Genomic DNA, 26,296 nt, shown 5'->3' with positions numbered 1-26,296 from the left:
AAAATCAGCCTTGGTTATAATGACATCTCAGATAGACATACAGACACCAGTGAAGCAAAAGCAGTTTATTTTTCTTTTCACAATATCTTTATTTTCTGTGATACTTTCACACTCAGCATGGCCTCTTAGAAGTCTTTTTTAGAAAAAGGGAAAGATTAAAAAAAAGAAGAAAGCATGGATACAACTAGGGTCCTTAATCCTTATTTAGTCACTAAGTTCTGCTTTTTGAAACTAGTGAAATCTCATGCCTGATGATGTTCTGGACAGTTAGCACACTTGGAGCTTAGCTATGAAGCCAGGAGTTTAAGCATCCATTCTTAAAAACGTTTTTTTTTTTGTACATGTCCAGCTTGAATGGCTGTTGCACAGCATGCAGATAAAAGGGCAAAGATAGTGAGGTGAAGGCACTGGCTCAAGTGTCAGGAGATCTGTATTCCATACCTGGCTCTACCAAGCCTTCTTTAAACCGTTGCATCATTTCTGTGCTTCATTCTTTCCCATCTGCAGAACAAGGAAAACAAATCCCAATTTACATTGGCATTGTGAGCATTGATTCATTACTGTCTGTAAAGGAGATCAGTCCTCTGATAAAAGGTACTAGAGGCATGCAAAGTATTTCTGTAATACAGATATGAAAATGGGGATACTGTCAAGGTCTGCCTTAGCTAAATCAAAGACTCCAATACCAACTGCAGTCCTCTGAGCCGAAAACTGACTGGTCTTTTGGTATGTGGCAGGATTTGCAAATTCTGATCAACAGGAATGATATTTAGCACTAGTGAAGATTTTCTTTAAAGGTAAAGTTACTGTTTCAGTGATACAGAACACTTTACTACCCAGCTTGTCGGTGCTGTGTGATTTATGCTGCAAAGAATGTGCCTCATTCCTCCTATATATTCCTACTGGCTTCTGTTAGTGAAAAGCCACCAAGGTACTCTAGGGCCTGTAAGAGGTCCATCACAGTTCAATGGCTCTTTTTATTTCTGACTATTGAGTTCCATAAAGTTCTAGTGACAGCTATTAAGTCTTTATGATGCGTTATGGAAGCATCATAAAAAGGAACATTTAAGGCCAAGTGAAGCAAATGAGAAGATTTCTATTCAGTACTGGCCTCAAGTGAGGGTCAATTTAGGACACACAAGTGCTCAAGCCAAGTGTAAGTTGTAATACAGGGGTTGTTTTACAAAAATAAAATATCCAAGTTTTGGACTGTGGCTGAAGTCAGTTATACTTCAGGCATATGTGGTTCTTGTTGTGGCCTTTGAGTCCTACTACCATCTACCTCACCAGTTCTTTAGCCCTTCAACATCACGTACCATATTTCTATCGCATACCTCCCTTTCGGTATTGACAGTATTTTGTTATTTTACCAGACCTGAGACAACACAGGCTGTTTAAGAACCACAGACAGAATTGCATCTTGACCTGGTCACAATTTTTCCACCAAAACACATTTTCCAGAAAATATCTCTTTTTCACTGGTAACTTTTTAAACTTTTTTCTTTTTCCTCTCTTCTATATTTTTTTATTTTTCCTGAAGATACAATGGCACTTCAAAAACCTTTCACAGAAGTCAGGCAAGTTGGCTACCTGGCTAAAGGTGTGACTGTCTTATGGGCTCACAATCTGGATAGCTTCTTAAGTAACTGGCTAATTTTCTTGGCTTCCCTGCTTGTATCAGAGCAGGCATTTTGTCTGGCTAGTGGACTGGGTTGTTCCTATTTGCTGAAAACTTGGCCACTGGCATTTTGTCCTAAGTACAATATTAGCAGGCTGAAGTTTTACACAAAGCAGAAGCTGGTTTGGTTAGGTTTTTTTCTTTCTGCCCCCATAAGTTACCAGTAATATACAGCACTAAGTTGTGCCCCAATTATAAGTTGTTGCATCCAAGTAGAAAGGTCTTGATATCACTTTTGACTACATTTTGTGTTTCAATATGTGTCTAAGGATGGTGGCAGTAGACTGCAGTCATGTCTGGTGTGATCTAGAATATGACTTATTTCTATTAACCGATTGATTTCTTCAAGAGTAAAAAAGATGAAAGCTACTATGTGCCCTCCTTTTTGCTCCTTATCTTATGATCTACCAAGATATTTCAAAAGTATCCTGGCTTAGATCCTTGACATTAAAATAGTGTTAGAATTTTTCCTCTTTCCCACTGCATGTGAATGCATGTGATGGTCTTGTCCATTTTTGTCTGTGTAATGAAACATCAGTGCCCTAAAGGCACTGGTCATTCATCTGCTTAGGTCAGCATTCTTAACACTGTTTTGTCTTCTTCCAGGCAGGCTTTTTGTGCACCATCATCAGCAACACATGAAACAGCATGCTTTCTTAGATCTTTTTCAAGTGACTCCTTAAAAGTGTCTCTACACAGTTTCTTGAATTTAAGCATAGCTAACTGACAACTGTGTTGGCATACAGATGTGTACAATTGTCATATTTTAGAGGCAAGGATCACTACATTCCCAATGAATTTGCGTAAATATATTTTTAGGAGGTATGACTCTGTACATCTTAAGTGCAAAACATTTAATGGCAGCCAGTTTAATACAGAGTTTAAAATTTAATTTCTCTTGCCCAGCCCAGGAATGTATTTTATGTCTAATTAATGTAACTCTCATATACTAATGCAGACTATTATGTACTGCACACATTCAGTGCAATGACAACTAAAACTTTTTTACTACAATCCATCTGCTTGGATCCTCTGAGCTTTCCTGTGTCAGACAATATATATAAAATATGCACTTCTTCCTCAAGGTTTTGTAGAGGAATTACTGAAGCTAGACAAAGTTTCAGCAAAGTGTATTTGGGTTATTTATCCTGATGATTTTGGGTGACATGGTCTAGTGTGAGGTGTCCTTGTCCATGGCAGGATGATTGGAACTAGATGATCTTAAGGTCCTTTCCAACACAAAACATTCAGTGATTCTCTGATTACCAAAGAAAGACCACAGAAAAGTGTCCAGGAATGAGTCTCCACCTGATGTGTGATAAACCCCGTAAAGGGCTGGAGCTGCAAATACTTATCCAAAGTGAAAGTGCATCAGCAGACAACTGGAGAGCTGCTTTTTAACCACATGTGATGATTATGCCCCTTTTCTGGGAGATGAACAACAGAAACAGAAGGCAGAGTTGAATCTGGATGGCTTGTGTCCTAAGTGCTACACCCCCTGAAATACTGAATAAAGAGGCCACTGTCTTCCCAGCAGCAAATCTGGGAACTATTCCCTCTCTACATATTTGTGTTTCTGCTTCTGTAAAAATTCTTGAAATGAAATATTTTGTGTTATCTAGAGCATGACATGTCAAATTAAATTATTTTCTAATTTTTATTTGTCAAGAAGATTCAAATTCTGAATTTTCCTCCAAGTTTTTATTTGACAGGCAAGCCACAAAATCAATTATTTGGACAACTATCGTGCAGATGTGTCTGATGAAATAATTCAGAGCAAATTGGACTGAAGAGTCACACTGGTTTTCCATGTTTCTGTGAACAGATAACCTCATTGCTAAACAAATATTTTTAACTATTTACCTTCCCTTTGGCTTCCACATTTCTATAAAGTTTCAAGGACAACCAAAATATGCAAATGGATCTTGTCCCTTTCTGTTGGGATTTCTATGCTAACATGCGTTACTCTCACCAGACCTGGAGAATAACCTGTGTTTCTATGGATGTTTTTAAAAACATGTAAAAAATGTGTGTATTTTCTCATTATGTTGCATGCACCATGAGGAGACAGATATGTGCTTTCTTTTGTAAATATAGAACATGAGACATAGGTAAGTAGATTTTTTTCTTGACTCTACCCAGGCAAAGCCTGTACAAGTAAATGAGATTGTAGAGTCAGATGTTCTGTTATCCTCAGTAAATTTAAGGAGCTAGCAGCCCTCAGAGGCTAGTTTCACCCTGCTTCAGCTAAGACACATTAGTGGATCACAGCCATAGGAACAGTCATAGCAGTGCAAACTAAGAGGATGAGTCTAAATGTCCTCTAGAAGGGGTCTAAAGCTGTCTAAACACTGAAATAGTTGTGCTTTTTCAGATGAATAGGCAGCAGCTGCTAATTGTGGGATGGTAGCTGGAAGCTGAGCAATGAAACTGTTGTACAACTTCCTACACCAGAAGCACTGCCTGCGAACTGATGCAACTGTAACAATCCAACAACTGCAATGCAAGTGGGTAATTTAAGCTTCTATTGGAATTATATCTGCTTCCTCAAACCTCCACCTGAATTGCAAAGCTGACCATTTGTCCAATTCCTTTGCTTAAAAGACTGATCTCAGGATAGTTACACAGATTAACTGAGCAGATCCACCCAAGTAGTTAACGTGCTAATCAACCCAGCAGAGTAACAGTCATGAGCCTGCATCTTTTCCATCCAGAGTTGCTAATCTGTTCCTTTGAGTGGTGCAACTTCTGCAATGCCCAAAACAGGTACTGACATAAACTCTGGTTTCTCAAAGCATTTAAACCTGTGTTTAAATATCACCACAGCAATCAGATTTGAACCTTGTATGAAGAGTTCAGTTAGAAGAATACAGGAATTTCCATGAGAAATCAGGTTGAACATCCAGCTAGTCCAAGTCTACCTGAGACTGTGGTCAGACCAGAGGTTTACAAGGCAGCCAGAAGAAGCCTACAGTAGATGGATGGAAATGCATCTATGCTTAGAGTGGTTTAAGCACTGGGCTGAAAGATCAAAGATACCTTCCTGTTCTTTTAGTTCAGTTCCTAGTCTCCCTTTTCCAGACTACCTGGCATATTCCATGCTTTTCTCATGTAGCTCTTGCTTGCCTCTGATCTATGAAAATAGATCAGTCTGTCTTCCTGTAGAGGTTTTGATCATTTATCCATGCTTTTCTGTTCCCCACTCTGGATTTGCAGCAGCCTTTGCAAAGTGGCTTGCCATGGTCCTCTGGTGGTCCCTGGGCATCCTATTTGGCGTCTGGCACAGCAGGGTGCCTCTCCATTTTTGATTCCACTTTTGACTGGTAAGCAGAGGGGTCAGGGAGAGGAACAGAATTTCCCAGACCCTTTTTGTCATCATGTGTTATCTTATTGCTGCAAGTTTTGATCCTGAAAACTGCAGTTAAATAAGGAAAGGGCTTTTGAGTAAAGTGTGCATTATTGACAGATAAAATTTGAAGGGTGCTGTGACCCTGGGAAATGAATGAGGTTTGGCTTCTCTGTCACAACTACTAAAATTGCAAATAGATCAGCTCAACAAATATGTACAATTTGAGTTCATTTTGCATTGGTCCCAAAGCAAACACATGTGAGACCTTGAAAGGCATATGCTGAAACTCTGAGTAGGGTTCCAGGCACCTTGAGCTGATTTAAGTTTGGGCAGCCTTAGTCTTAACTTCTTTCTCTCCTTCTCAGTCTCATATTCCTTCTTTCTTCCTTGTTCTAGAACTAACATTCATATGTCTGCAATATGGTTTATGACATTATCAAGCTTAAAGATAATCACTTTTAAAAGGGCTTTTTTGGTTTTTTTTTTGTTTTTTTTTTGGAAACTGCTAAGGCCACTTGCAGGCCTATGGAACATTTACATCCTTCTTCCATGCTAAATGGGGTATAAAAGATTCATAGACTTTGAATTCACCAGCCACAGAAAGACACATCTCCTGTCTCTTCCACTCTGCTCTACAAAGATTTACTCTTCTAAAATTCCCTGTTCTACTTAGTGATATGCCTAATTAATTTCCTTAGTGTTTGGAGCTGCACTGCATACAGGAGCACTGTAACTGCAGAGCAAGCTCCTGAAGCCAGACCCAGACCCTACTTTTGGCGAGAGGCCACTGGAGTGGGAGAAGCAACAAACCTATTTATAATAGGCATTTTGTCCATGAGAAGAATGTCAACAGAGAAATTACTGTAACCTGCCTACTGTAACCAGCTCAGCCTTTCTGCAGATGAAAGCCCAGATTGTATTGGGAGTGTTTGTTTTGTCATTTTTAAAATAAATGAAGAAATCAGTGGTGTATTCACAGCAGCCAGTAGAGCAAGTAGTCATTTTAGACGGACAATCCCAGAACCCTTACTGCTGGCACTATGTGACTGCATTTCTGGCTGGTATCAGCATTAATCCTAGCTCGGTAAACACAGATTTGCCCAAGTCACAAATTTTAAGCTGTATCAGTTGCCATGCTTTCATCTACTAGTTTCAGGAATGTGGTTTCTGCATTGGATTCATCTGGAAATTACCCCCCAAGACAGATTGCTTGTCGGTATCTCCTTAGGGCTTGTCTTCAGTGCTAAATGCTGCTTTTTCTGTCTTCTTTTTCTTTTTTTTTAACCTTGGGGTAAGATGATGTATATCAACAATCTGAAAATAAAAGGGAAGGTAAAGATACCTGCAGCCACAAGAACAGTTGCAGGACTGGGTAGAACAGTACGAAAGGGGAGAGATGCTGTCTGTGGGGTAGAGTCTTAGTAGCGTAGGACTTTGTAATCTTAGGGACACCTGGGAGCTGTCTACCATGTCATCTTTTCCATGCAGGTGCAAGTGTTGGGTGAATGGGACTGGGGGTAAAGGCTGTGAAATGTGCACAAGGCAGAGAAATTTTTTAAATCATGATTTTGGAGGCCTGACTTTTCCATTTTGAGCTGTAAAAAAAGGTCAGTTCCGTATTTTTCACACCATTTCATGCACAAGTTTGTCTATGTTTTCAACTGCATTAGGGCTCTTCTGTACTTTCATCTTCATCATTTTATTGTATGGTAGCTCTATCTGTCTATCAAGGCTGTGCACTGGAGACGAACGTTGACTGGAACAGCATTGCCCAGCTGTCCCAGAGCCTCAAACAGAATCCCAAAATTTCACAGTGAAAATATAAAGGGCTGGGTGTGGTCAGGACACAAGGTCCATCAGCAAGCCCTGACACATTTGGCCATGCTCCACTAGCAAGACACAGAAAGAGGACTTCCTATGAGTCTCTTATGTAGATATTTAGATATTTTTTCTGTTCAATCATCTTCCCTTACCAGGGAAAATACTTGCCTCTCATAAAGCTAGGATTAGTGCTGAAATCATGGTTACTGTCATTACAAGGTGAGGTCTTTATGTTCAGCTAGAAATATATGACAATGACATACCTTTGTGTTTGAGATTTTGAACTGGTATCACTGTGTCCAAGGGAGGTAGAAGATGAAAGTATTAAATCTTCTTGGTTACATTAAATTAATCAAATTAAGGTATAAGTCAGGGAAAGAAAATTAAGTTCTTGAACATGTCTTCAGCCATGCTGACATTCTCCTTTCTCAGTATATTGACACTGCGAGAATATATATCCCCATTCCTAACTTTTCCTAAGTCTCTGTGTTATAGGACAGTTTAGCAGCTGGCTTTTCAGCCTGCATGTTTGCAGGTTTCTCTTTGACTTCAGTTCCATTTTGTATGCCATCTTTCCCTCTTCCATGCCCTGCTCTTTCCCCTCAACAAGAGATGCAAATAGGTAACTGACAGCTTAAGAACTTGGGATCATCACTAGCTTTCATGGTTGGAGATCATTATTAAAAGAGACATGAGAAATCCACAGTCATGGGAAACATGTAGCTAGCTTGGAGTTCAGGACTCTCCACAGATTTTATATCTGGAGATCTGACATTGCTTAAGTGTTGAAGTTCCTGTAGCTTCTGACTGTGAAGGCAACCTCAAAGTGGTCACTGCTCCTAACCTGCAGCCAGGCAAGTTTAAACAATCCTAGTCAGAAGTGTGAGTTCTCTCTTTGATCTCTGTGAGCTGTTAATTGTTTATCCTCAATTAAATATTTACTTTGGACTTGTTTTCTAATATAGGTCTTATTGTCACACAATTCAGGTGCAGACTCTTGCCGTTTTAACACCACTGATATTATTTTCAAGATAAGCTGAAGTTTTTAGTTTGCAAAAAGTATTTTCAAGATAAGCTGAAGTTTTAGTTTGCAAAAAGACTGAGGCTCCTAGATGTGCAAGTAATCTCTAAAAGGAGCTTTAGGCTTCCAAATCACTGAAGTGCATTTGAAGAGTTCTGTACAGGAAAGAAAACTGTAACGATTAGACAGAATACACCCTGATACATAGGAAGTTATGAGTGGCTTTAAGGATTTAGCTTAAGCCAGGAGGCAATTAACTAAAGCTAAATCAACATAGAGAATGATATGTCTACTCAGATTACCTCAGTTTAACATTAGAGGCTATACAAAAAAAGACTTACTTGCCTAACACCTTTTTAGCTGTGTGAGCTTAACTTCCCAGCTATGGCACCCAAAGACAGTCCTTGAATAGAGCTAGCTGTCAGTACTTACAGTGCCTGACCTGCAAGACAGGAAGCAAGGAAACTTTTGGATGGCTGGTTTTGAAACAACCCATATTGCAAGGCAGGGTTGATATCAGGGGATCAGGGCAGAACCACCAAATCAGCGCTGTAGCACTGACACACTTGACCTGGAAGCTCTTAGCTACTTAGCTACTTTCCAGGCCAATTACTGGACTTTGAGCAAGCTGCATATCACCAGTGGATCCAACCTGCATTTTATCACAAGTGCACTGGAAATATTTTGGTGAGACATTTGGGGGTTTATGAGTATATATTTTCTAATCAAAACTGCAAATTTCTCACTACTCTCAACTGTTATATTTTCACAATCACCTTTTGTCATATTCACACAGTGTGTCCCAACATATTCAATTCATTTGACTCTGCCAGCGCTTGGAGCTCGCCTAAAAATTCATTTTCAAGGAAGAAGGCCAATAAAAATATTATAGTTAACCTTCACAGATATTCTCATTTCCCTCTGCCTTTGTGGTCTGAGTAGATAAAATTATCTTATATATGTTAATGACACTCTTTGCTTCACCATCATGTCACCTCACAGAGATTTGATGGTTAATCCATATATACTATTTCCTTCCCCATAATATTTGTTAAAATTTTCCATCTGTCTTTAGACCATTGCCTTCCCAGAATAAGCATACTCTTTTTCTGAATTCTGTCCATCTAGCACATAGTGGGGAATAATATAATAATAGCATAATATATAATTAATATAATAAACATTTTTAAAGTTACTATTTTATATGTATGCTATAATTTAGTGTCTTTCCTGGTAAAAAATAAGTTTTACAAAAATTGTGCTGAATCATCAGTAATTCTTGACCTTGAAAAAGTGTAATCTAAAAGGAGAACTTATAAAAGCATGTAGGTATCCATTTACTCACGGGGTTATGATTCAGCAGAACTTCTCAGTACATACCTAAATTCCTGTGCAACAAAGCATTTAATCTTAGATTAACTCAATGTTTTAAATACATTTGTTTTCAAAAAAACACCTAAACTAAATATACCCATAATTAAACTGAATTACAATTACACATTGAACAAGATAGCCAACTAGGTTTAAAAGGAATCATGAAAAAGTCATTTCGTCCATGTTTCCACCCAGAAATTATACCTCTCCAACTACCTTCTAGAGTGCAGATCAGGATATGTTTAGAGTGAAGTGTTTCTATCAGAGTAGTTCATTACCATATGAAAAGCAAAAAATTCTATCTGCTTTTTTCAGCTGCATTTTTCCTATAGGTTTCAGTTACATAGTTGTGCTGATAAAAGTCATGCCTCGGGCCAAAATGTTATACTAATACTGAATAGTCCACACTGGAAATGACAGACAAAAGAATAACCTCATCTGTCAAAGACATGAGTTTGTGAAAATAGAGGTGGATAGAAAACTACTTGCTGTGCCTGAAAAAATGTTCCTACACCAAAGTGTTCCCAAATGATTAGTCTTTTTTTTTTTTGTAAACACAAATACAATATATCACTGTAACAAAATACAATAAATATGAGGATAGTAAAGACCAAAGTAGGTGACTAAAAGAAAATAGAGATTTATAGCTTTATCTATATTGTCAATGTCTTTCATGCCTTTGTTTCTGTTTCCATTCACATATTGTAAATGACATAAACGTTAGACCGTAAATGAAGAAATGAAGCAGGAGCACACCAGTAGGAAGCAGCACTATAACACAGCAACCTCATATGATAAAGCTATATGCCAGCAGTAGGTAAAAACAAGGGCAGCTAGCAGCAGGCAAACACCAGCAAAGGACAGAGAGTACCCATAAAGGCACGTCTTCTGCAATCATCAGTCGACAGGATTAACATTCTTTTTGACTTTTTTTTTTTAGGATCAAAATTTTCAAGTAAAATAACATACACTGACCTTAAAGTGATTTACAAAGGTAAAATAACAGTTTTTCTAGTTCTTATGAGGTTTTGGAACTGAGAGGTATAGTCAATGCTATTTTTTTAAGACTGATTTACCTACAGAACTCTGGGGATCTTGGATATTTTATAGTGTACTTTTTATTTTTATTTATTTGAGTTACTGGAATCAGTCTCTGATTAAAAAATGTAAGAGAATAGGAAGAAAATTTAAAGTCTCCAGCAAAGACTTTTTTGCCTCCTAACTCTTTGTAGGGCATTAGAATTTGCAAACTAGAAACTGAGTTTTAAATGGCAGAAAAGAGTCCCCATCACCTCAGTTAATCAATGTTCATTTTTCTAGTTGGCCAGTGTCCTATATCAGTGTCCGCTCACTGGTATAATACTTTCTCTAAAATTTTGTAATTATTAAATGTCTACTAATATTTTTGTTCCTAAAAAATAAAACAACAAAATAGAGACCCCATGGATTCAGAGGTATCCTTTTGCTCCTTTATTCTAAAAGGAAAAAGCACTGAAATCTTTTTTATGTTATGACCAAAGAAGAGTATTGCAGGTTTTTACTTTTTTGGTTTCCCAAAATTTGTTGGGAATCTTTGAGGCTAAGATTTTAAAGGCCATAATATATAGTAATATAATTTGAGGTAAATATATTTCATTTAATAAAAAACACAGCAATCTGAGGGAGATGCCCCTGCAGAATTAGGTAAGTAGTCTGATCAATTCCTAACATTTTACACTGATTAATGTTCTTTTATCTGACAGGCAATATTCAGATATATAAACCTGTAAGCCTATAATAATATAAACCTATGCCTATAGGCACACAGGCAAAGCCATACTCATGACTCTGTGGTTCCAAAGAGGAATTTGAAAAGTCTCAATGTGCCATTACCACTATCCAAACTTTAATCTGATCACTAAACATGAAATGTAGGCTGACTTCCAAAATTACTTTTCTTGGAATTCTCAGCCATATAGAAACTGAAAATCATATTGGGAAACTGTTTTGTTAACTGGCAAGTGGGAGGTGTTATATTTTAAACATATGAATATCTGAAAGATATTTCTGTTTCCATAAGAAATAGATGAGAGTTGAATTCTCTACAGTTAGGTGAAGTATCGGTCATCATAACCACCCAATTTTATCGTGGATTGATCATGCAAAAATGTTTTCCTTTTTTATTATACTACAGAAACTGGTAATACTGACAGAGAATTGACAGACTCAAACCTTAAGCTATCTTATTTTCCTTTCATCTGCGAAGCTCAGAACTGTGTGTTTGTCTGTTTTCTAAAGAAAAAAAAAACACTATTAAATAAGATCAGTGCCAGAAACCCAGCACTCTCGCAACCCTTTGCTAACAACTTGTTAAATAAGTGGCCAGTGAGACTGGTAACACACTTCCTTTCTGAGCACCAACAATACAGAATTTGAATAGTGCATTGCATAACCTGAAGATTTGCATTCCAAAAAAATAAGAGTAAGAGTTGCAATGATGTGCAGACTGAAATCCAAACACCCAGAGGATTAAATCAGCTATTCTCATAGGCTACTACAGTTTGAAAAAATTGCTAGTCTTGCTGTTCCACCCACTTTGCAACAAGCAAGGACTATCTGCTGCAGAGCTCCAACAACCCATTCCTAATTGCCTAGGCATTGTTACAGCTCCAGAAGTATAGTGAACACAGCCAGATATGCTCTGCGCATCTTTTCATATATATTGATATGAAACCATACAGAGATATAATTTGATGGGATGAAATACCATTGCGGAAAATGAATGATACAGAATGGTTTTCAGATTCCCCTCTTACCTATCCATAATACATATGTGAATTCATCTGTGAATGCAAAATTCATTTACACATGCAAATTGCATAACCGATTGAACAGTTACCAAACTTGTGTGCTCAGGTGGTGGATTATTTTAATCTATCTACCTCAAATTGTGTGGATCTAATGTAGGCATTCTGCTGAGTTTATGACTAATATCCCTCAGGGGAGACCTATGAAGGAAAAAATTATCTGTCAAGAACATACTTAACCTGATTAGTCTGAGCCTAAACATTCAAGCAGCCTTTGAACCTAAGCTGAGATGGTTCCAGGAGCCTTCTCTAAGACAAGCACCTCTGACTGCAGGTTCTGGACTGGCATCTCTTCCTTATTAAAGGAACATATTGTACAAGTAAAAGGATATTTTGCTGGGTCTGGAAAAAATTTTACAAGTATGTAGTAAGTGTGTTTAGATGCTTAAGTACTATATGCACTACTTTCAGACAGTATTGTGTATTTAGGGCATGACCCTGACTCAAGAGGCTACATACGGCAGGGTTTATTTGTTTTTCAATTCCATTGCTTTTTGTTTCCCACTATCATGTCTAGTTGTTCCTCTTGCTTTACACATCCGCTGACTGCATGCTTCTTCTAAAAGAGTGTAGAACATCCATCTCTACGCAAAGAAGGGACAAATAGTGTTTTGTTTTGTTGTTTCTTTAAAGTGTGGTTTCTCCTCATATGCTGGACCTTGAGAGGGGAATGTACCTTCGGAAGTGACCAGCATCCTTCAAATTCTTATCTAAAGAAATCCCAAAGGAAACCTTGGAGCTCTTACAAAAATTTGGACTGCCTGTTATTTATCAGATTTACAAGGACACCGGTCTTTGGCTATGAAGCCCTCTTGGGGCCACCAACTTTCCTCTCCCCTTCCCCTTGCTTTTAACAGTAGAGGTAAACATTGAGTTAAGTTTGCTTCATGCTGTCAATCTGTAGTACAAACAGGTTAACTATAAATGCTGGCAAGATCTTAGCTCAGTATTAGCCCTGACATCAGGGGTTATGTCAAGTTACAGGCTCTCTAGCAACTGACAACAAACATTTGGACCCAGCCTTTTCTGGGTGAGGAAACTCTTAAGAGCATCTTTCTCACAGTAACCAGTGGGCTGCTATACTTTCCCTGATTTGCTAGTCAGAGCCTTTAATGGGTGCACATTTCCCAACATCTTCTTAGTTACTTAAAGTTCCTGATGCTAATTTTTCTCTCATATGATTCTATGATTCTATGAAAAGACACATACATTTTTTATACAGCTGGTTCTTGTGACAAGCCAGAAATTGAAGTAACCTCTCTTGAGTAACAACCCAGAGGCTTACAAACTACCTTTTAAAGCATATTTCAATTGTGTCATTTTAATTATACGAATGCAAAGCATTGCAAAACATCCAGTGCTTGGAACAGTTATATGGATGGACTGACAGATACAGCCTGTTCTAATATCTAAGGAGTAACTGAGTTCGGAAACTATTCCTAGAGCATAAGACAATCTGGGCTTCTCTGAGGGGAAACATTAGTATGCTTCTCCAAGTGAAACTGGTAAGTGTTCAGAAAGATGGTAAATAAAAGATCTCAAAAATAATATTATATACAGCCATGACAATGCGTAACCTGACATCATGTTGGTCAGGTAAACCAATGAGAAGGAAGGTGATAGAGAATATTTATTATCCAGCAGGAATAGGAAGTGAAACTCTCATCATGTTCCAGTCCTGATTGATCCCCTGGTCCTTTTCTTGTAGTCCTTTTCTTGCTTCCCTTTTCCTGCCTGCTTTTTCTTAGTGTTTTTTTTTTTCTTTAGTTTTATGACCTAGGGTAATTCACACAACTGTATCAGAGCTGCCTGTGAAAACAGGTTCACACAGCTCAAAGCTGTAGTCAGTACTAAATAATGCGTATGAGTTAATTTGGGGCCATTAGATAAAAGGTATAAAACCACTGCATTTCTATCATTACATTAATTCAAAGAGGTTATTTTTGGTTTATTTTTTTGACAAATCCTGCTCTGTTTGCAACTCAGAGAGAGTAAAAGCCTTTTCAGCCCACAATCATTTTGTACTACTTCCAACTTGATGAAATATATTCTCTCCACAGATAAAGACTTCCTAATGAATCCAGCCTGTTTTGAACTAAGCGCGCTTGAGTTTATGATGTGGTTATCTGTACAAATGTGCAGACCTACATGGCTAAAGTTCACTGTTTTAAACAGTATATTTTCACATGTACTTGTCCCCAGCTTTTTTAAGAATATTATTTAAAGCATTTTAAACAAGGAAATTATTACAGCCACTGCACTCACAACTTATTTTTCTACATTTTTACCTTGAGTGATATCTTACGCACACTATTCTATAATAAATAGTCCATGACAGCAGAGATTAAATGAGTTGGCAACAGCAATGGGTCTACTCCAAAACTTCAGTTCTGAATGAATCTGAACTTCAGCAAGTTCAAAGTGAAGCGCAGAGCAAAGAAACTCATCCCTTTCTCAAGTCCTTTTTTTCCTGACTTCATGGGTTCCTTTAATTTTCTGTGATACAAGTTACTCCTCACCTGGGGCATTTTCAGGGTTCATGGTTCCTCTTTTTCTTGCTGGTTGAAGGGGCACTGTTAATCTCACTGCCTCTTCTTCCTTCAGGTGGCACCATGAGATTTCCTCTCCTCTTCTGCACTTCTGCATTTGCTTACACCCTTCTGAGAGCACAGGGAGCCACAGTTTCTTGTGTTGGAATAGAAATGCTTTTAAGCACGTTGGCTCTAAAATACAGGAACCCAAAGAACTTGTGTATTCTTTGACCTCCTTGCTATGTATTGTCTTTTTTTTTTTTTTTTTTTTAATGCTTTAATGTATGCTAATCCCCCGACAATTTCAATGTTTTTCTAGGGAAAAGGGAACAACATTTGCTTTGTGAGGAAGCTACAAGGAGCTTAGTAACATGTATGGTAACAGATTCTCATGAAAAGAGCATGAACAAACTAATCTTTCAGCAATAAGATACCAGACACGGCATTTTTAGGAGATTAGAGATGTCCTTGGGCTGATCTGGTAAAAAGAAACTGATGGCTGAAAGGTTACAGCATTTGGCAAGCCAAATAACATCTAAGAAATATATGAAATTTCTCCATTTTTAAAAGGAAAAGTCAATGCTGGTCATTATTTCTGTGGCTGTGAAGGCAGTGACATGATCCTTTGGTAAATGCCAAAAGATGCCCTGCTGAGCCTGAAGCATTTTGAGTGAGATTCACTCTGTTGCTGCTCTTCTGCTGCACCCATCCCTCCTCATAGCAACTCTCAAGGTAAGAGCTGTTGTCAGCACTGCAACTGCAGAGAGGAAGCACTCAAACTCGGATCTGGAGCAGGTGGAGAAGACCCCACAGGGGTTGGCATTCCGAGCAACGTTGTTAAGCAGCACACGTCTGCTAGCAGTGGCATGCCCTGTGCGTCTCCTCCATGCATGATATGACATGCCCAGTGTCAGCTCATGTATAGGAGCTGAGAGGTGGGCATGCATTCTCAAGTGATGATTCCCTTCAACCTCCTCCCCTCTCGTGTAATGCAACTATCCGGGAGCTTTACTTTTCCAGACTTTTGACAGTTCAGAGGTCTGCAAAGGGTTGAGCCAGACTCGCTTTGAGCCAGACTCCTTAGGAAGAAATATATCTGGAATGACAGTTAGAACAAAACCTGTCTGTCTTTAAGACCTGGAAGATTTTAGAAGTATGGAAGGCTTGTATCCATCCGCCGCATAAACAGGACTTCTTTCGATAGAAAAGACAGGTTCCTGTCTGGACTAACAGGAGAGGAAAAATTTGAAAGAATTAATGGACTGTTTGTTTTTCAGTGAGATAATTGTTGGGTTTTGCTTGTCCTACTCCAAGAAACTGTTTTTGAAGAAACTTATTTGCTTTGGCAAGTGTGCTTGGGAGCCTTGACCCATGTATGCCATCACAGTCACTACTCAGCAGAGCTCTGTAACAGCAGACTGGAAAGGCAGACCAATGCTCTATGCAAGGTACCATATATGACACTATGACACAATGTTCTGTTAACTATCATTCCATGTAGTAGACACTCAAGTGGGAACATTTCTGAATAGAAATTGCACTGTCCAAGCATAATCAAGGTACAGAGGCAGACCTCTCAAACAGGACAGAGTGGTGATATAGAAGCTTTCCCCTGCCAATAGTAGTTGCAACCTTCATTCTCTGTCTTCATAGTTCAGTAGGCACAAGGACTTTGGTGGTCTTTTCCAGGCTGAGAAGAAAATATAAAGATCCCCACTCTCAAATCATCTTTAGTTCTCTTTAATCAAAATTCTCCCATGTGCAGAAGTGTAACACAAGAGTTACCTCCTTTTTACAGCCAACCTGAGGATTAAGAAGAACTTGGTTGCTGTATCCTGACCCTGCACACAGGGCTGAAATTCAGTATTGTGCTTTGCATAGTCCTTCTGTGAGAAAGTCAATACAGGAATAAAGCATATACTGCTATTGCCATTCTTATCCTATGCATCTGATTTCACTGTCTTCCCTGTTGGTCCAGCAAGCACTGGTATTACAGCAGAGGCAGATTGTCCAGCTAGAAGATGAGCTAGCTGCAGGGCTGGCCATAAAGAAGATACTGTGAGAAGAAACAGAGTATGTTAAACTGTCAGAGCAAAATGGGAATAAGGTGTGTGCCTGTTGTGTCCTCCAACCAACCAGAAAAAAAAAAAAGGCAATAAATCTTTCTAGTTTGGGGGAACTTTCTAATACTGAGGACTTTATAGCTCAGCATTGTGAATGTGACTGTTTCAGCTGCAGGCTTTGCATATCACAGGTGGCCTGTGTTGGTTTTGGTGGTTTTCCACACGTGTCTGAAAGACGATTTGTGAGTTCTGATAAATTGCCTGGAAGTGGCCTCCCATGTGTGAGATAACAGTTGTTACAGAAAGATACAACTTTTAGTGTTCTGCCTTCCAGTTCACATGTAACCTCCTACTCTCATTTTTACCTACTTTACCAACATATCATTTGGATACTTTTAAGAAATATAAATGTGCAGGGAGCAGGGAAAGTTCTACTGACTTTTCCCCCTACGGCTGTGTAATGTCTGCTTTTCTGAGGAGCTGAGTTTAAAAGCTGGATCAGGTGTGCTGGAATCTCTTCTCCTACCCAGTCTGTTTAAAACCAGACAAAAACGGTGTGAAGAGACTGACCAAAAAAGGCAGAGAACTGGATATGCAGCTTTGAAGTTAGTTCAAGAGAATCTCAGAGTCATTCTTTCCATTGTTATTTGAACGCCCTCATTACTGCATGGTACAGTGTATTCTTTGGGAAAGGAGTGCATATGGGGGAACAGATTGGACAGTGTTACAGTCTGAAGTTATTTGCTATTCATTTTGCAATGTAAAATTGAGAACATAATTCACTGCAGTGAGTGAAAGATGCATACTGCTGCTGAATGCACTGGCAAACTGTCGAGCTGCTAGTGAGAGCTCTTACTTATCACTGCACCCTGGCCCTGATGTGGAGTACATGATTGTTGTGAAAAGCCTGTGTGGAACTGCAACAGTCACACACGGAAAAGACTTGTCTCCTTAGCAGTGCCAAATTGCACCTTTTATACTATTCAAGGAATTTTTATTCTCGTTCTTTTTCTGCCACCATTTGAAGGTATTAAATCCTGCTATCCACACAGGACTGAAATCAGGCTTTACGTCTTAACCACGATCAGTGTAACAATGTTAGATTTCTGATCCAGAGAACACCAGACTCAGAGGTAATCTCCACGAAGTGGAGACCAGAAGGAAAGAAAAGATTCAAACTGGATCTTAAGACTTGAGATGTCTCGTCAGAAACACATATGAGTTTGCATCAAGATTAAATGAAGAAAAGACATTTGAGTTCAGTAACTCCAGATATGAAAGCTAACTTTTTTTTGGAAAACAAAGATGATAGCTGTAGTATCTGTTCATCATGTGGTCCTGTTGCCTACAACACATTTAGTGAAGGCCTCCAATGGCAGCCAGCCTGCACAACCCTTCCTACAGGCTCCAGTGCCACCCCTTCTTATAGTGACCAACTTACTGCTTTAGCAGCCTCTCCACTGTGTCTTGACAGTGAATGACCACACCAGCTTGTCCTGCTCTTGTATACTAGTGACATTAGATACCAAATTTCCCTCTCTGCTTTACCTATGAGCCCCAGTAATGTCCTTCCCACACTGCTCTGTTAACAGCTGCCAGATTTCCACACATTATCATAATAGATATTCCAGTTGTAATCTTTCCATATTGCTCTCCAAGCATATTTAGATGCCAGTGTTGCAGCATGCCCTACAAGCAGTCCAACTATAAAGAAGAGCAAAGGAATTTAATCTCTCTAGATTTCATACAAGGCACTTGAACACTCTGACAGAGAGCTGCAGAATAACTCAGTTCCCACTGCTGAGAATGATTATTTGTTAGTTAATGTATAATAGTGTCATGAGGACCTTTCCTGGCATTAGAAAGAATTTTGAGGCAGGTCTTCAGCTCATACGTGCAGGTTTAATGATCCTGTCCCAAGTGCTTGTAAAAGGCTAATGTTGAGACAAGTCTAGAACTAAATGAGGCCTTGTTTATTAAGCAAGGCTGCTGTATTTGCACTAGAGAGTACGGCAGAGGAAAGACACTGCTGACATTTCTTTTATTCACCTGGCTTAGACATTACTTATTTGTCACGTTTTAACAGTTCTGTGTCAATTATCAGGTCTTTTAGTCAAAATGAAAGTTGCATTGTCATCTGTTTATAATAGACACACATTGAAATAACATACAACACAGTTAATGTCAACTGGCATGGTCTGGCCAGTTCTGTTAAGTGAAAGCAACACAGTTTCTTCAACCCAGTTAAGGAAAACGATGTTTTTGTTAGGGCAGAGGTAGATGCCATGCAGTCTGTTGCAGACGTAGTACAATAACTTCAGCAAGGTAGCCCAAGTCTGGCCATGTGCTTCTGACACAATGGCAGTAATGCAAGACTTACCTTGGAAGTGGGGGAAGAGCGGGAAGAAGGATGGGAAGTGTGTTTTCTGCTAGACATATTTCTACACTGTAATATGGGCAGCAGTAATCAGATCTCTTATGAAAATTAAAGGCTTCAGACATCTTGGTATAGTGCCAGGGCAACTTTAAGCTGGGCAAAATGTTGCTGCTCCTTTTCCTGTGAAAATTTCATCACAAAAAGCGATGATGCAAATTGCTTTATAGGATCACAGACACACCTTTTATTAACTCTGATTGTCACTGAATTGCAAAAGATCAGGGGTGAGAGTAGGGAGTGAAGCAAGGGTAGCAGATGAGGCAGCCCTAAGAGCCAGGCTCCCCAGACCGGGGAAACTGCGTTGTTTGTTACCAGTATCCCCAATCAGCGAGAGTTCTTGAGCAAAGCCCGCTGACCTGAATAAGAGTTTGCAGATTGGTCCCATTATTTGCATATGCTACTTTGTTCCAAAGAAATCTTAAACATATGCAAGAATAGCACTGAGTTTTCTCTCCTGACTGAAGCAATGTCATCTGCAGAGTTCTCCCATCTCCTTATTAGCTCAATCTTTTAAAATAAATTAACTACTACATGTAGTTTTTATTTCCTTATCCTCCCTTTTTCTTCTTCTCTCTTGGGCAAAAGAAATAACTAATATTCAATGGAAATGAGCTGTGAAACCTGCTAACCATTAGTTTCTATAACTCATGTTGGCAATGCAATATTCACTGGGGACCTCTGGTTGGCTTCAATGGTCCTCTTCAGTGAAAGAAGCAGCTAGGGATGTTCACCTCTGTTTGGATGTCCTTAGAGAGCACCATATCACTTCATCTTCATGGGGTCAGTGCTCCCTTCCCCATCCTTCTCTCCTTCTCCCCACCAACTGCTGCATAGATTTTTGCAGATGTATCAGATCCCCAGGTTAGAGGTTGTCTATTCGTATGCTATCTGCCATCCCCTTAACTCTGATTCCTACCAGGCCTATCCCACACCGCATTGCTGGCAGCATTGTGAGTCTCACCTGAGTTACAAAGACTCCTCCATAAGCTCATGGAGAACTGCAACATGGGCAGTTTGAACCTGCTCCCATTCACTCACTGCTTTCTCAGTTTGCCTGGACTTTGTTCCGGTTCTAAGGCCAACAGGCAGTTGAACTTAATGAAGAATAGAGTACTGCTGAGGTGCTACACAATATGAGGAAAACCTCCAGCATCTGATTTGCTTTACCACCTCAGGCATGGGTTATTTTGCAATTGACTGTGACCATCCACATACATCCTGGAAAAGCCATTGAGAGCCAAGAGCATGGTGCTCACCATGAGACCAGGACCAGTGTAAGTTATAATATGCAGGCAGCTTTTATGCTTATTAACAGTGATGACAGTCTAGCTGTCTAGAAGCGCTAAACCACGTGAATTTTTTCCTGATGTCCTAACTTAGTCATTTTTGTGCCAAGTTGCCTCCCTAGAATCATATCTGCTAGTGATCTGGATTTGCTTGCTACTTCTGCACTGGGTTTGGCATGTAGGAGGAACCACTGGAAGGCAACAAACACTGAAATCCAAGTTCCCTCCAAATACTCTTAATATTCCTCCTAATAACGGTCTAGGAGGGTATACACCATAAGTTAAAAACCGCTAGCAGCAGGCAAGCATTTCACTTGCAGACAGCCGTGGGTTTTATGGCTCAGACTTTGCCATTTTCTTTCCCAATACCACACATGATGGAAGAGGCATCACAAAGGACCATGTGACAGGTGAAGGGTCTGTAGAGGTAGGGTATGCCAGGAGCAGTTGTCTTCTTACAAAACTCCTTTATTCATGGAAGGAAAAAGCACATGCATGGAGACAGCATGGGACATGACCCAAGCACAAAAGCAACCAGTGTCCATAGAAAAAAATCTTTAAAATTCACACCCCTTCAATTGTATGTAGCTAACTCTCTTGCTGGTTACCCAATATTTTTTACCCCCATATAAGACCCAACTTAACCTCCCAAGCTGTTGCTGCAGGATTTGGAACAGGAGAATAAATTACAAGAATATGATTCCTTCTCAATGGTTTTAGGGTGTATAGTTGTCCTCATTTGTTATCCACAAGACTCTATTCACTCAAGAAGGGAAAAAAAAAAAAGCCATCAACCCTCCCTCTGCTTTTTCCTCTGCCAAAATTAATGTGGTGACTTTGTTTCTATAAAGGGAAGAGGTAGGTGGGAACATCTCTTCAGGGATGTTGACTTACAAAATGTGAACACTACATGCCACACATGGAAGGGAGCTTGATGTGGATGTGGGAACTGCCTGGTCACACACAAGGTTCTCTGTGGACAACTTGGCATACAGCTGCACAACCCAACTGAGAGACAGGGGCGGCAAACAGCTCCTTGAATTCTCCCCTGGAATATGCCCCTGTCATATTCAGGCAGAAGCAGTAACACTGGAGAAGACTTTTGCCCTTTGTGACACAAGACTGGTAAAAGTTAATTTAAACTGGCTTGGGAAATAAGTCTCAAAGCAATGTGCAGACATTTATCCATCTTAATGACACAAAACCAAGACTCAACAGTGATGTTTTACATAACCAAATAACAGATTGTTGCATTATTCACTGACTCTGTTACCATGGCGCTCAGCTAGCCTTGAGCATACTATCTAGAATAGTAATGTGCTTCAGGTATGATGGTAAAACCCAGGACCAACATTGTCCTAGCTGGGTGTTTTTGCCTAGGTGTATGCTGAACTGTATAAATCACTGACATTGTCAGTGTGAAGGACTATCATAAGCATTTGGTGCTACCTGTGTTTGTCTACAAGACTGAGGCCACGGTGAAGTAGAAAGAGAAGGCCAGTCTTTTTTTCATAGAATATTTTGAAGGAAACTGGGTTTCATCATCCAGTGACTGCTGTGGATGGCTGAGGAAGGCAGTCATGGAAATACACACAGAAAAAATGTTGAAATACCTGGGCTTCTTGATGAAGACATTTCTCTTGAATACTGCAGGTAACTCAGTGAAAAACAAATGATCCAAATGCATATTTTTCCTTGAACACATTACAGCCATTCCACACAGGTATTGTACTCATCACCAGTTATTCATTAAGCAGCATGACTAATGTCTATCACGTGGTGTTTGTTCACTCATTATCTGTCCACGGGTGAAGAAGTCTGGTGCAGTGGTATGCAGGTTGGTTTCTTTATTATTATTTAGTATGTGTTACTGTACATTCAGGGCACAAAACATGCTAAGTGTAAATACTTAGGTCAAGAATTGTGAACAATCCCACAGAGAATTTTTGAACTATCTACAAATGTCTCATATTAAATTCTACATCATCTGCAGACCACCCTTATCCTTTCCATATACTGGACTGTACCAGAGAAGGCAAACTGCTTGTCACAATAGTACACCCCTCAACTTACTTAAAACCATACATGGCTAGATGCATAGCACTTGAAAGCAATGTTGGAGTTGTCCAACTTTCAATGCATAGAGAAAAGTGACAGATGTAGAGTTGACAGGCATTACTGAGAACAGGCCATCAACCAGGCAAAACCAGACTTCCAAGTGAAAAACGGCAGAGCCTTGAAGAGGTCTTATTTCATACTCAGTACAACATGCAGTCTTTGCCACTACATGACAGGTTTCCTTTGCCCAAATAATGTCTTTTATTTGATGTATCTAAAACATCTTCTGACATTTATCCAATCATTTCAGGCTGTTCTAGGAAACATCTGTACAGCAAATGTGTCTTAGACATACAGCTTGGATGAAAGAGATTTCCTTTGGGGCTGGACAGCCTGAAATAATGACCTATGCAAATAATATAAATGATTGATACTTATGGTATTGCTCACCACAGTGCTATCTGCTGTTTCCCGCCTGATTTTTTAATGAGATTTGCAAGCCTTTGAGTGAATAACCCCAGCCTTTTCATTAACTTAGCCAGCATGAAAAGCTGTGGGGCCTATGTGGCAGGTGCTGTGGGTTAACAATAAGGGTACTGTTTAATCCAAGGGAAACAGAGAGTAGAAAATGGCCATGAATAAAAGGATATAGGATCTTTTATGAGGTCAGGAGAGGCATTTTAGATCAGGAAGTATAAGAAGAGGCCAGCTAAAAAAAAAATATTCCTTCTTGCCACACTCACTTGGACAGCAGCATGAAATTATGCCTTGTAATTTGTTCTGCAAAAGACAAAGGACTCAAAGAGAAGTATCTAAATGCAAGAAGTTTGTTGATATTCAGAGGATTGCTTCTATCTGTGGGAGCTGTTGGCTTCAGCTCCTAAGGGGATAGACTATTCCTCTGGACGGTCCTCCTTCACCAGGCTCACCTCTTTGAAATTAAGAGAAACTCAAGGAGTCAGTCTATCAACAGCAACAGCATTTCAACACAAGGAAAAATGGTATGTGACTTACAGGTTTGTTTGTTTTTAAACACTGACTGACTCAGTTACTGAGAGCACTAATTATCACAATCATGATCGGGAGTTTAGACTGGAAAGCAGAAATGTTGAATAGAAATTGCAAACTTTTTATAAAATGCCTGGAACTGGTTTTGCTCTCATCTGTGCTTTGTAATTGCAGTAGGTTCAGGGTCATTCATGTCATTCCTTGTGCCTTTAAGATAGTGTTTCAGTGGTATAAATTGGCCTTTAGAGACTTGGAGGCAGATGGAGAAGGGTACAGTTTCAAAATTTAATCAAATACCTTCCAGTTATGAAGCACAGATGTATTATAGGGTCAGGAACACACAAGTGTAATATTGCTATAATGTGTCAGGCTACTGCTGCTGCTGTTGGAATAATCTAACCATTTGCAGGTGACTCAGAAGGTGCAAGAGCACCAAAAAGAAAATGATATCATAGTTTGCCTATGGGAACGGTTCTACCTCAATAATTTCAGTCACTTGCCATAAGTATTTACACACCTTACAGTTTCTAAACTTTAATTTTAAATCAGCAAGTGAGGCAATGTGGCCAATGGCTTTTCAAGTTTTGCAGAGGTCTTGGGCCAAGTGATAACACCTGGGAATAATTTTAGTGTGATAATTATGCATCATGAAATTCTTTCCATTTTAGTTAACAGTTCTGCTTTACAACTTCATAAAACATCCCCTATTTTTGCCTTAATAAAAAATGTTACTGTAGTTTCTCTAAAGACACTTGTTATTTTAAAAATGTTCCTTATGATGCTTTCTATTTGATCCCTCCTTTAACACATATATGTTATTTTGTTGCTTGGTTGGTTACATTTTTGTTACTATTACAGTTTGGCAATCCTTTTCTTAATGTTTTCTTTACACAACTGGGGAATCCCATGCAGATAATGATGCTGATCACGTAACGTGCTTGTGGATTTTGTGGTTTCTCCAGTCCTGCTTATAGGCTGCTGGGAACCTCCTGCAGATGTATTTTCACTGAGCACTAGACACTTTATTTGGAAGGACTGATTAAGGGTCATATAATTTTCTGTGGGTAGTCTCACACAAGAGTAGCCACTGTGCATGATCGAAGTTTTACAGATAGGTGTCTCTGGATACCTCCTAACCAAGGCACATTCCTTTGCCTTCCGCATGCTCTCCTTTTTGTTTTTTCATACTCTGCTGTGTATTTTCTACTTACTTTCTTCCTCTTTCCCATTCTGCTCTAGTCTCCTTTCTTCTGTTTCAATTATGTCTGCGTGAGACATTTCATCTGGCTCCTCTCAGCTTCTTGGTGTGTGGACTCCAGTTTGCATACCTATATATCCTCAAATCCTTAGTCTTAATGCAATTGATTATGGACAACTCTATTTTTTAGTGTCTTCCTCCTGTTGGGGGTTGTGTGTATGTGTCTGGAGAAGGCAGAAAAAAAGCTATCCCCACAAAAACAGTGTCTATATGGTGAATCACAAAGCACTTTGCTAGGGTGCAAAACACATTGCTGTATCCTCTCACTGACTTGCTCTTTCCCTGACCCATTTGGCCCTATTTCCAGCCCCATCTATTCCAAACAGTTGCGTTGCCTTCCTTCTGCCTCGAAGTGTGAACATGGAGAAGCCTGCACTTGTGCACTGGTGTAAGCAGCAGCTCCTATGAAAGGCTTCATGAACGGGGCGAGCTTCGAGCTTCAACGCAGCTTCAGCCCAGATGGGGTTTTGAGCATCCTGTGGAAAATAACTAGCCAGTGTTTCTCCTTGCTCCCAAACACGCACACAGGCATGCATAGTAGCATTTATTGAAAGCACAAAATGCATGAAGGGAGACTCAGTCCCTGCTGTGAAGGATCTGTAACACACACTTGTGGAAATCTCGGGGATGGGAGAAACCAGCCAACAGCCCCCCTTTTTCTCCTCAGAGCTCTTGCTTGCCTTCCCCCTCTGCTTTGCCACTGCTCTCCTTTCACAGCGTTCCAGCTTCGAAAACGATAAATTCCACTGAACCTGGCAGCACGAGGGAACGGAGGGACGTCAACCCTTCTCCCTTAAGGCAAAACACGGAGCGCGAAGCGCGGCTCCGGGCGCAGGGACCACCCGCTCAGGGGGAAGGCGTCGGGGTCGGGGTCGGGGTCGGGCTCAGCTCAGCGGCCGCCACACACTCTTCCCCACGGCAGGGCGAGAAGAGCGGAGGTCGCGACTCCGCTCCCCCCCTTCAGGCGGACCCCCGCGGGCGAGCGATGGTGGTGGCCGGACCCAACCGCCGCTCACCGCAGCCGTGAGGCGGGGCCAACCTTTGGCGGGCGCAGGGGCGCCCCGCCGGCCCTTCCCCTGGCGGCAGCCTCGCATGCGCGGGCGGGTAGGGGGAGGAAGCGGGAGAGCACCAAATTCAAATTGGTGCTGAGGAGGGAGGGGAGAAGACCAGGGGGAGCGGAGGAGGGAGGAAAGAAAGAAGGGAGGAGGAGAGAGAGTGGGAGGGGAGTGTGGAAGACTAAGGGAACGCGGCAGAGGCTGGGAGAGGCAGCACGGCGGACGGCGAGGGAAACCAGAACTGTCAGGGGAAGGACAGGGCGGCTTCAGGCACCTACAGCCGCAGCGCGGGGCAGCCGCCCCAGCCCGTCCTCCCGCCGGCACCATGGTGGACAGGGGCCCCTTACTGACCTCGGCCATCATCTTCTACCTGTCCATCGGGGCGGCGATCTTCGAGGTGCTGGAAGAGCCGCATTGGCGCTCGGCTACCGACGACTACAAGCGGCAGAAGACGGAGCTGCTTAAGCAGTTCCCTTGCCTGGGCCAAGAGGGGCTGGACAAGATCCTGCAG

At 40.4% G+C, this 26,296-nt stretch overlaps 1 protein-coding gene and 1 long non-coding RNA gene across 2 annotated transcripts in view; one reads left to right on the top strand and one right to left on the bottom strand.

Moving 5' to 3' along the window:
• Positions 1 to 2: 2 nt before the first annotated feature.
• On the bottom strand, positions 3 to 26,214 carry LOC134169265 (uncharacterized). The gene is made up of 3 exons (XR_009966835.1): positions 26,137 to 26,214; positions 14,609 to 14,774; positions 3 to 501 (listed from the first exon to the last, which is right to left on the bottom strand). It is a non-coding gene; the product is annotated as an uncharacterized LOC134169265 (long non-coding RNA).
• Positions 25,924 to 26,296, top strand: part of KCNK5 (potassium two pore domain channel subfamily K member 5) — a 32,995-nt gene continuing 32,622 nt past the window's right edge. Inside the window, exon 1 of the mRNA XM_062629686.1 lies at positions 25,924 to 26,296. Within this exon, the coding sequence (XP_062485670.1) occupies positions 26,111 to 26,296 (186 nt within the window). The 5' untranslated portion in view covers positions 25,924 to 26,110.

Source organism: Pezoporus occidentalis, unplaced genomic scaffold, assembly GCF_034315485.1.
Source record: "Pezoporus occidentalis ecotype Australia unplaced genomic scaffold, CSIRO_AGI_Poc_V1 ctg34, whole genome shotgun sequence".
In the NCBI taxonomy this organism is placed as follows: Eukaryota; Metazoa; Chordata; class Aves; order Psittaciformes; family Psittacidae; genus Pezoporus; species Pezoporus occidentalis.
This window is presented reverse-complemented; position numbering and strand designations above follow the sequence as displayed.